The sequence below is a fragment of the Stenella coeruleoalba genome, assembly GCF_951394435.1.
Source record: "Stenella coeruleoalba genome assembly, chromosome: 5".
NCBI classification, from domain to species: Eukaryota; Metazoa; Chordata; class Mammalia; order Artiodactyla; family Delphinidae; genus Stenella; species Stenella coeruleoalba.
The window spans coordinates 113,706,071-113,718,445 of NC_137150.1; the positions used below are offsets into that span (position 1 = coordinate 113,706,071).

The following is a 12,375-nucleotide window of genomic DNA, read 5'->3' on the forward strand; positions in this document are numbered from 1 at the left end:
TTTGTGAATAAGTGATTTAAGATTCACCTCAAAACTCAACTTCTATATGCTTGCCCCAACCTTATCTGGCATACATGGTTATCCCTTTCTGTATGCAAGTTATTATTTTGTACACATTGCTTAGCTAGGGCTTGCCATACAAAATAGTGTGTGTGTGTGTGTGTGTGTGTGTGTGTGTGTGTGTGTGTGTGGTTTCTGGTCTCTACCTCTGAATTCTGTGAGTTTCCTAAATCAGGGATCACATCCTCCTTATTAATTGTGTTTTTGTTTCTTTCATCTCTTTTGCTTTCCTTTCTGGCACTGGGCTTAACAGTTCTTAAAAAAAAATGTATGTTGAATAAGGTCTCTATTATGATATACTAAAACAACAAAAACAAAATCTACATATCACCATAAGAAGTACAATTGCTGAATCCTTGTTTGTTAAAAATTATTAAAAACAGGTGACTTCTAAAGCTTTTTGTTTATATTTCAAGAAAACTTTAAATTTGCATAAGTTTCAAATCAAGGCATATAAACTATTCTATAAAAGCTCAAAGTTAGGGCTTCCCTGGTGGCGCAGTGGTTGAGAGTCCGCCTGCCGATGCAGGGGACGCGGGTTCGTGCCCCAGTCCGGGAGGATCCCACATGCCGCAGAGCGGCTGCTCCTGTGAGCCATGGACACTGAGCCTGCGTGTCCGGAGCCTGTGCTCCGCAATGGGAGAGACCACAACAGTGAGAGGCCCGCATACCGCAAAAAAAAAAAAAAAAAAAAAAAAAAAAGCTCAAAGTTAATATCATGAAGAGCAGAGTATAAATATAGAAAATATTTAAAAATCTTTTTTCAGTATTATAAGGTTTTCACATTAGAAAATACAAAAATATTAATAAGATAACAAGAGATGGACAAAGTCATCATCATCTCAAATCTACTAATCAAGATTCCAAATGAGTTCAAGACTTTATGTTTGTAAATGTTTAACAACACTACTTTTCTCTCCCCAGTTTACAAGTTCTATTTTCTTATTTTCTAATTACAGCCTTTAAAATGCATTTTTCTAAGCCCTGTAATAATATTTTCTTGTGAAATACACACCTCTGTTCCCTGCTTCCCTGCCTAGGAATTGTGTGACACTAACATATTTTATTATTGATATGTATTACATAAGATCATGGGCAAAATTTTGTTTTTAAAAAAGTCAGAGAAAGAAGGTATACTTTTAACTTCCTATTTCAGGTGTGAACGTTTTAACAAAAGTATAATAAAAATGACATGCATATATATGGGAACTACAATCTCACAAAAGCAAATGAAGCCCTTTGGAGGGAAAGAAAGATATAGAGAAAAAATATGGAGGTATGCTTATTTATATATATGCATGCCCATCTATCTATCTATCTGTGTATATAATGAATATATAGAGTATATGTGTATATATATTAGGTAACTGAAAGAAAAAGCAAATGGAATCTTTTTTCGGAAGCAAATGTGATAAAGAAAGTTCTAGTTAGGAAAATGAATCTGGAGACCTCAAAGACAGCAATTATGTAAGAAAAAAGGAGATGGAGAAAAAATTATAAGCATGTGCATGTGATCTTTATGTAAAACAAGATAAGAAATAAAATCATTATTTAAATAAACTGAGATATTTTAATACCTAAATACTTCTAAATAAAGGAAAACTTGGAATAAAAAGCTGCCTCTATTCTGCATTTTTCTTAGTCAAAAGCAATGGGTGACCTGGAAATTGTGAGGAAGACAGAGCACTTAGAATTATTAAAATAGAAAAAGAGACTATGTTTCTTCTGACTAGCTATTTTTTTTGGATTAAAAAATAAACAGTATCAATGTCTTTCTACTTCAAAATCAATTAACACTTAAACTAACAGAGGAAAACAAACCAATTCTTGTGAGATGTTTGGGAAAGAATAAGGAAGCTGGTCACTTAACTTAAAACTCTTAAAGGAAATTTTCTAACTTAAAAGGTTTTGTTACAGAGTGTGCATTGGCTTGAACCTCCTTTATTGTTTGGACCCCTAAATTCCCATCAAAGCTGATGATTAAAGTCCTACCCACTGGCCAGATCCCTACAATTATCCCATTGTGATGGAGCTCAACAGTGGGCGCCCTGCTATGGCCAGACATCAAGTCATTAGAGAAATGCGAGGGATGATGAAGAAGGTTATTTTAATTTCCTTTTCAGCCCTTCTCAGGAGTGCCTCTTTAGTTCACAGAGCTCTGGGCTACTTGCTTTCAAACTAACAAGCAATATTATAAATGGAGGCTGCATTATCATGATTGCAGACAATCTAAGGCACTTGATGGTCAAGGATTCTACGTCCTCAATATGTGCTGTGTTGTATTTATCAGCTAAAAATATATAGATGGGGCAAACAATAAAAGAGGGGGGGAGCAATGAACAGGTTGGGAAGGCGGCAGGGAAAACAGGAAGACGACACAGTATCAAGACAAAAATGCATAACAGAGAAAGGAGGATAGCCCTGGGCATTTTGCTGGTATATGAGATATTTTTACCCATTTTCTTGCAGTTCCACTGCATAGTGTTCCAGCTCTGTACCAGGAAGGGGCTGGACTGGGGGAGGAGGTAGCGGAACATTGGCCCAGGTTGATCCATTGTTTTTCTGTGCTTTAGAAGAGTTTTTATTTTTCTTCTTTTTTCCACCTTTCCCACCTGAAAATAATAATACATTTATTCAGACATAGTGAATATCACAAGAAACAGAGTATATCAGGCAGGAAGATGTATTTATGTTTTCAAAACACCAGAATCAGTATGTTACAGCTGTTAAAAGCTATAAACAATGAAATGATATAATAAGAAAAACATTTTTATAAATCACTCAAAATGATATTGTTTCTTTCACAATGCATTAACTGCAGAGTTGAATGAACCAAAAACATGGCTGCGGTAGCAAAAGCTAATTTATTGATTTATTCACGTCTGCTGCCTCCACATTTTCATTGTTAGATGAAATAATGGGCCATAACAAATTCTTTCAAATGTCAGATTTTAGTGCGTTTATAATGCTCCTTTGCATAATCTGTCTCGGTGGAAAATGCAGTATCTAAGGATACAGGCTAAACTTTTCCATTAGAATTTACTCAATTTAATTAATCCAGGCGAGTAACAGTTTTCTCTCAAAAGTAACTTATAAAAATCAATCAACTACAATCTGAGGATACTTATAAATCTTTCACAATGATATGTTTTATAGAATTTCTGACTAATGAATGGCACAATTATTTTTGCATATAGTGAGAGTAGTTCCCAGATGTCTAAGCATAACATTTCTTAAAATTCCAAATATGGGGAAGATTAATGGAAATAGAGTAATCAGTTTCAGTATTCTCATAATACAAATGAATTCATGTACAAAACATGAGCAGAAAGTAGGTTGGCAGCATATAAGCCGTATCTGGAATTACCAGAGCTTAATGAAATAGAGTTTAAAAAATATAAAAATATAGTTTTATCATTTGTTCAGTGCAGTACTTTTTACTCCGCCAAAATTAAGTACATCAAGTTTCTTCCCAAGTGGACCACAGTTGGATGCAGAAACGTGTACTTCTTGAGCAGAATGACAAAAAAATGTTTCAGGGGAACCTAAGCAACTTCTGTCACTCCCACTACAGTCAATAGCTGTATCTCCAAAAAAAAAAATGGTATTGACCCCTTGGACTACATCTTTCTGGAACTAAAAGTTATGAGCATCAAATTGTAGCAGAGCTATCTAACAATAGAGATACCACTGAAGTTTACCTCATTTCTTTTCTTCTACCAATTACTAACCTGCATCAGCCAATTCAGAAAATTATAATAACTTTGAGTGCCAGAAAGTGATGAAACTACTGAACTGGACGTATACACTATTGCCAATTATGGAATTATGTCTGTTTTCTAGGTAGTGTGCACATATACACACATATTTAAAAGAGCATCCCTGAAAACTGAGTGCTTTCACCTTTCCTTTCACTTTTTATCTTTGGCAGAAGAAGTATTAAGAGAAAGGAGAACAGGTATCTTCTGCTTTGAGGATAAGAGCTGGATCTCTGGGTTTGAAAACTAGTTTCTCACCTACTTGACAAGTTATTCATAGATATCACCTCAATTTCCATACATGTAAAAAAATATAAAGTTACTATCTTGGGGGGTTATTTTGAGTATTACAAGAGATAAGGCATATAAATGGCTCAGAATATATAGAATGTTCAGTAAATGCCAGTCATTATCACACTCTCGCATCTCCTCTATCTCAAAGCAAACTAAATCCTACCTGTTTCCAAAGCCATTCCACACCCAACTCCTACCCCAATGAGGATCCCAGAAATAATCCGATTCTCAGAATAAAAATAATAAACCTGATTGAATTTAAGTCTGTAATTTTTGTGTTTAAGGTAGGTGAGCCTTAATTCTTTGTTTCTTGATCAAAACAATCATAAACAAGATTGTATCTTTCTCGGTAGTATCAGAACTATGTCTCAATACTTAAAAGAAGAATGGGTTGGGCGTGTGTTCTTCATAGCTTTTCCCTAGTTGTACCTCTTTTATCCCTTGTATATTTATATGTGTACTATGTTCTTTTCACTTTTTATAGCACTTTTAGAAATGTTATATGATCACCATCAGAACTGAGTGACACAAATAGGGAAGTTTTTACATCTCCATTTTATAGATGAGAAAATAGAGGTTCTTTCTGTGTTTGTGGTCCGTATTCACACTGTAAGAGAACAAGCAATTTAGAAGGCAGCAGCTTTACTGGAAATTACAATTTCAGCAGCTCTGAACCCAGCTCTGTTGAAATCCTTGTCCAAGGTCAGGAAAGCCATTATCAACTCTTCCAAACAACTTACTTAAAAATGTGCTGTGGAAGCAGAGGTGATTCATAGGGGGAATTTGGGAGGGTTTTCCATACAATGTCTACTTTCCCCTCTTTGGGGGAAATTTCTGCCTCTCATTGTGGGTACTTTTGGTAAGACTATCAATCAACATGCTTTGTCTTCTCTAGAATGAGTTAAGAGGTGGGCTCTTAGCATAATAGTGGCATATGATATGAGCTAAGAAAATTAAATTCTCTATCTGAGATCTGTATCTTGATCTAAGTGAACCCATTCATTGTGTTGCTGTTTACTTGCCACCAAAGATCATCAAGCATTTTAAGGTGAGAACTGCCTGCATTATATTTTAGGGGAACATATTTTGATGACTTGCAAACATATTTGATCCGTCCCTCTTCAACTGAAAATGTAAATATTTGGATTTATATTTACTTATGCTGAACAAATGATTTCTATGTAAAGAAAATTATGAAAATAGCTCATTTTAAAATTAAACTTATAGTCTATTTTAAACAAATACTGGCATATAAAAAGATTTAGTTATTACTAGTGGCACTGTGTTGTATATGCATGTATATATATAAAATTATGATTGCAGATACTATTTTGAAAAAATCTGAGTTTTATATTTTTTAATGGTTGGCTTTTTTAAGAGAAGTGCTAAGAACTTATGTATTTAATAAATCATAAGAGTGTTTCAAAAAGGGTGAGAAATTCATTCATATAACTCAGGAATGTCCAATTTTCTTTATTACTGTGATTATTTTAAATTTGTTTTATCACTGTGCACAAATTAAGAAAATCTTATAATATCAGTATGATATGATCCAATATCCATAGGGAAGTTTGATCTTAAATCTAAGCTTTAGGAAACATACCTCTGATTATAAGCACAAAACAAACTAATATTAAGCTCAATTTGACTAAACTAAGAAGAGAATAATCTCATCACTCTTACCTCCTAAAGAATGCTTTCTATCACCAATTTAAGTAATTTTGTATTCAAATGTAGATGAAGTAGTTAATATAATTCATATATATATATATATATATATATAAATGTCACTCAGATTAATGGATTCAAAAAAGCAGTAAGCACTATTGTGAATCATGTTCTGCTTACAATTACTCAAAAGATAACTTTAAAAACTCAGTGGTAATCAAGATATACAGAATATTTAATAAGGAATTCACAGAAGGTCTTAAACAATCCATGGCTTACAATATATAGATTAAAAAGAAAAATATATATATATATATATTGATTGAGACTTTGCATATCTTGAATGAAATAAGCCTAGGATAAAATTAATTTTTTAATTATTCAGTACAATTGTGGGATTCCTCATAAATAAATGACAGTACAAATGACATATAAGGTTATTCAAAAAAATTCCCCTATATAATTAAGCCAGTTTAAATTCATAACAGATGTTTAAAATTTTCTGCATTCTACAATGTATCTAATTCTACCAATAGGTAAGAAGAGCAAATGGCTCATTTTGGAGGGGAGAGAGAACATTAACATTTTCAGACTGAAAGGGTTTTATCTCTGAGGAAAAGTCATTTAGTAAATGTTAACCTAATGACGTAAAAGAATTAACTCTTTATGGCTTTGATGCCTCGTAGCCTGTGACATATCATAATACACCATAATCTTTTATTAAGGAACTGAGGTTAAAAAAAAACTTCATAGAAATAAATAGTATATCATTAGTATGAAAAAATAAGCAAATAAGGTCATGGCATCAACTAGAAATGTGCAGATAAAGTCGTCAGTCATACACAACATAGATGTTATGTTTGAGAGTTAGAATGTCTGCTAGGACCTCCTCATTTTAGAGATGAGGATCCTTGGGCCTAGAGAAAATCACTGATATTCATTATGATAGGTATATATTTCTTTCCAGTAAAATGTGTTTTTCCCCACGTGTGCTATACAATACCTGCAGTACAGACTGTTAGTTCAGCTGTTGTATCTTGAATATATATGAAAATTTACAGCACAAAAGAATTATCAATAGGAAAGATTAGGGGTTTTTTGGCAATTAAATGTAAAGAGTAATGTCCCATATTAACATTCTCGTTTAGCATGGTATCAGGACCTTACTCTAAATAATATCATTCAATAGAATACTATTACATAATATTTCGGAAAAATTGTCCAAAGATAGGAAGTCACATCACCAGACTCCTAATGTTTTGAACAATTGCCAAAATCATTTGCATTTTTGTTGAATTCATCTGTTGCTGTCCACACCATGGGGTTGACTTTCCTACAAGATCTTTTTATTGTAAAGTTCTCTGGACTCTTAAGCAGGGCTCAAGGCAGATCAAACTCATCTGATCCTTAATAATTCGTATTTAGTAAAATGGTACTATTTTTCCCTGAATACATCCTTGTATAATTAGTACATAAAGGGTGATGGTGAATTTTACCCCCCTCCCCCAAATCATGATTTCATTAGGATAAACTGTTATTGTTATTTGAAAGATAAATGTCTGACAGTGAGTTGTGATCCAGGTACTTCTTCATGGTTGTTAGGAACACAGGTCATATGCTGGTGACAAACAAATATTTCTCCTTACTGTGACGAGACCAACCTGAGAGACTGCCACTCCTCTCTGAGCTGTTGTGAGAGCTGGTGGTGCTGAAATCCTGTGACTGGTTGTGTGGCATTCTATTAGACAATCCCTCAGCCAATCGGTAGTCAGGGATGTAAAGTAAGGCTAAGGGTTAAAGGGCAGAGGTCATAGTGGCATCATGTGATTAGTTCACAGCACAAGCCCATGCAGAACATGCAGTTAGCAACTCAGAAGCAGATGTCATAGGACAGTGGAGGCATGTTTTGTCTATCCTGCCTAATGGAAGTCGAGATGGACTATTGATCACTATTGAAAAAAGAGCTAAAAGGATGAAACTGATTGGTGTTGGTGTGTGGTGATAGTGACGACGGTGGTGGTGGTGGGGATTGTGGAAGGTACTGAATACATGCCGGTATATTTTTTAGTTTGGGTAGTGAACCTGGTGATGAATCACTAAACTGAACAACAAATACTACTTTCTATCTCATGCAAAAATGATATGAAAATAACTCTTCAGGAAGTAAGGACTTGACATACCATTGTTACCTTTGTTCTGATCAGGTAGAGAATAACCAAATCCCATCAGATCTGTTTTTTGCTGAATTGAGCTTTTCCACTGTGGATCGGGCAGATCAACAGCCAATTCATGTATGCTATTGGAATGCAATATCTGTGTAGTGGCATATGGAGTAGCCTGTGTTATTTGGCTGGAACTGTTGTAAGTGGTTTTGGTCGTGAAGTCAATGCTGCTATAAATGGCTCCATCTGAGAGCATCGTTGCCGTTTTATCCCCTTGGCCTGGAACTGGTGGCAGCACATCTGTGGTGAACATAGGGAAATGAAACAATTTAATGATGCACAGGAAGCCCAAAACTATCAGGACTGAAGATGAAAAATAAACGTGTCATGCCACACGTTTGCATTTCAGCTGAGATGGGCTTCATGAGCCAATGAAGGGTAGATGATATACAACCATCACCAAGCTATCAGCCTTGTGACAGGCAGGCCTACAGCTCGTCCTTCATGTCTCACTGGTTAACACACCCCCTCCCCCATTTTCTTCAACCATGAATGAGAAGTTTGGTATATTTCACTATTAAAAAATGCTTTCAGATGCTCATTCTGTTTTAGAATCTAAGAAATTGTTAGCTCTTTACTGAAGCAATGACAAAAGTGAATCTACAAATCATGGATTAAAGCATCTTTTTCCACTTTATCCCAAGAGACATGGAATATAACTGCTAAATAGATGCAAACATGTCCAAAATTATACTCTCCAAACTATGAGGCACTTTCTTCTGAAGTTTCAACTTGCTGTTTATCTGGGTTGATTTCACAGCTCCAGAAATGGAGTGTAACTAATGGTAACAATTTTTTTTTATTGGATAACAAAGGAACATTTTCATGAATAAGTCATTTTCACAATACAGCAGGATTTAACTATAGAAAAAGCAATGAGTGATTAGCGAGTTTAGTTTATGCTACCAAATCTTAGAAGTGGAGAATTATAGTTTCAAGTTGTAACACAGCAAGTATAAAATTAAAATTTAGGAACAACACTGAATATCAATCAGTCCATTTATCACTTTGGTGTGCTAAATTATCTTTACATGATGCTTTTTATTTCAGAACTGCCACCTCTCTCCTGAGCACTCACTTTCCTTCCCAGAAGAAAGATACTAGTATCTAAAAAAAGAAAAAAAACACAAAAACACACACACACACACTAATACTATTTTTAGTCATGCAGAGTTAAAGTGAATATAATTATATTATGCTCCTTAATAATGTATGTTCTGAAAGTCACATTTCATAGGACATGAGGTCATCAACCCACTTGATCTCTTCATTATGGGAAATTTTCAACTAGTTCTAGTACTGTAATAATGAACCAGGTTGTCTCAGTACCAAAACCAGCTTATCATCACAAGGAGAATGCTGAAATAGTCAAAATATCCTAAAACTTTTAGATGAGATGATACCCAACAGTACTTGAAATAAGGATTCTTGTAAAATATTAATTTTGCTTTTATATTTTACAAAAGCTAAAAATGATCTTCTTTAGCAACAGTAACAAGACATTTATAATATATTTTATGCACTATATAATTTAGGTCTCTCTGAGGGTATTGATGTCTGGAATTCCAAACTGTTTTATAATTAAGTATATATGTACTTTATTAAATGACTATTTTAAATACATATCAGTGAGATTGTTAAACATGTTCACATTTGTAATATTTCACCAAGTTGTATAAGCAAGTAAATTGTTCTTGGATTCAGAATTTTGTAACTACTTTCTCGCCCTTCTTGTTTTTAGCTATAAACTAATTAGAAAATTTGATGACAAAGAAACGTATTTCATTCTAAAGCATTAGGTCAGTATCATTTTATTATCAAAAACTTTTGATACTTAATAATATATCAAGACTCTAGGGAATATATCCCACTCTAGGGAAGTTTTTAGGGTTTTGTTTCTACTTCCTCCACCATGTCTTTCACTGATGAATATTAACTGGATAGATGTTTCTCCAGCATTGACCCCAGCTTCCCAACACCTTGAATATGATGTTCTCCAAAGCTTTAGATTTATATTGTGAGGCACTGCAAGTTTTTGAACTGTTGTGTGTTTAAATGTTTAAAAATGGAAAAAAAATAGTCCGAGAATCTAATCCTTCATAATGTTATTCTGCACCGAACAAAGCTACGGTTCTAGAAATAGAATCTCTCTATGCTTATGAATTATAGAAACATTTCCCTCCAGTTGGATTTACTCATGATTTCATTCTGCAGTCTTTCAGCACCTTGGTTACACATGCATTTATTTCTTTTTGCTTGGAATAATTACTTGTATGAATGACTGTCCCCTTCACTGTATCTTAAATTAGCTGAGGACAGGAGTACCTGGGATTTATGTCTCTAATTCCATAATTCCTCACCTAGCATTGTGCAAAGAGTAAGCACTTACTGAACAGTTAAATGAATTTTTATAGTTTGTATTGTCAAAATGTAGACATGTGATAATTAGTAACTTTATTATTCAAAATACGATTTTCATTACATTTAAACATGTATTGGTATAACATTCTTTTTTTATTGTTATTAAAGTTGACATATTTGGTGTGATTTTTAATTTTTATTTAATTAAATTAAATTAGATTTTTAATGTTTATTTATTTATTTGGCTGTGCCAGGTCTCAGTTGCGGCACGCAGGACCTTTGTTGCAGCACGCAGGATCTTTTTCTTTAGTTGCGGCATGAGAACTCTTAGTTGTGGCATGTGGGATCTAGTTCCCTGACCAGGGATCAAACCCAGGCCCCCTGCATTGGACGCACAGAGTCTTAGCCACTGGACCACCAGGGAAGTCCCAGTATAACATTCTCAAAGGAAAAAATGTCAGTATCCGTGATTATTCTTCGAAGTGAACATGGTAATACAATCATACATGTGAATCCCACCTTAACTGCAGAACAGTGTAAATAAAAGAACCTAGGCTTTAAAATCTGTTAGATCTGGATTCTACACATAGATCTCAAATTTTTCATCTTGATAAACCTTAATTTCTTGACCTCTAAGATGGAAATATAATTATCTATGTCCTACATTTATTGTGCAAAGGAAATAAAATTTGCAAAAAATCCTATCTTTGGTACATAGTAAATGCTTAAAATACTTATCACACTGAAAAAAGATACAGTAAACCCTGCAGAAACTTTGTCCTGGCCTTGATAGCTACCTGTGAAATATTTTCATGTCATGAAAATGAAGTGGAAATGGAAGGAAACCTTGAAAATCTTCAAATGTACCCTTTGGCTAAATTAGACTGAGACATTTTAGATGTTGATGTAGTCTGCCAGAAACTGAAAAAAACAAAACCAAAACCAAAACACTTTCTCCATCTTTGCGCATTTAATTCTTGATATGTAGATAGAATAGCGTGTTATTCCAATACAAATACAAGAAAGACAGGCAGCTATTCCTTGATTGATAAAAGCTTTGGGACCAGAATTTCAAAGGCAGTGGGTAGGGCAGGGCATCTCCTTGGTGAGGAGATGCTTGGGCATAGAACTACCCAATGTAAAGTAGTAGCCTATAATTGCAGGGCTCAGAGTTTGGACACCTAGGGGAGGCAGCCACCACTATCAGAGGGTCTGGGCAAGTGAGAATCTAAACGGGGAGTACTGGGTTACAGAGGGTAAGCAAGACTCTTGAGGAGTCATACAATTTACTTTCTGTTCTATCATTTACTCCCCAGTCATGCCTGTTGGCCACTGATTGTATGTCAAGCTTTGTGCTAAACCTGTATATTTAGTCATCCATTTAATTCTCATTACACACCTATAAGGTAGGGCTGGTTATTTTCTGCATCTTATTTGGAGAATGGGAGGGAGATCCCTCTTTTTCAGTTTGTATTGACACAATGCAGAGTTGTGCAATAATTAGTAACGTTATTATTTGAAACGCTATTTTAACTATATTCAAACTTGGATTGATATTACATTTGTAAAGAGAAAATGCCAATATCCATGACTATTCTTCTAAGTCAATATGTTTATACACTCATACACGTGAAATCCATCACTGAGGTTTATAATGGACTCAGAATAGTTTAGCTCAGCCCTGGGTCTCCTACATTAATTCTACCTAGAAGTGTAGAAATCCTCCAGTGGATTCACATGAACTTTCTTAGATTACAGCACTATTCTCCTAATTAATCACCCAAATTTTCCACACTATCTCCATTCTCCACCCAGCAGCAGGATGGATGATTTAAAACAGTACTCGCATTCTAGCATTCTCCTCTAAAAGTCCATCAATGGCTTCTGAACATCCTTCGGCCAACGTTTAAAGTCTTTGTGTAGCTCAGAAGGCCCTCTGTTACCTGTCCTTCTATATTTCTTACCACTCTTTCTGCCTTGCAATCTATACTCAAGTCATTAGGAAATTCATT

General features: G+C 34.6%; 1 protein-coding gene across 5 annotated transcripts in view; it reads right to left on the reverse strand.

The window, feature by feature from the left end:
- The window catches only part of ROBO2 (roundabout guidance receptor 2), a 579,902-nt gene that overhangs the window by 34,088 nt on the left and 533,439 nt on the right, over positions 1 to 12,375 (reverse strand). For 4 of the 5 annotated variants that reach the window (XM_079922998.1, XM_079922997.1, XM_079922995.1 and 1 more), the window contains exons 20-21: positions 7,961 to 8,242; positions 2,516 to 2,672 (exon numbers count right to left, since the gene is read on the reverse strand). In XM_079922998.1, coding sequence (XP_079779124.1) covers positions 2,516 to 2,672; positions 7,961 to 8,242 — 439 coding nt within the window. The remainder of the gene's footprint in view (positions 1 to 2,515; positions 2,673 to 7,960; positions 8,243 to 12,375) is intronic. The other variant, XM_079922996.1, reaches the window with a different exon arrangement.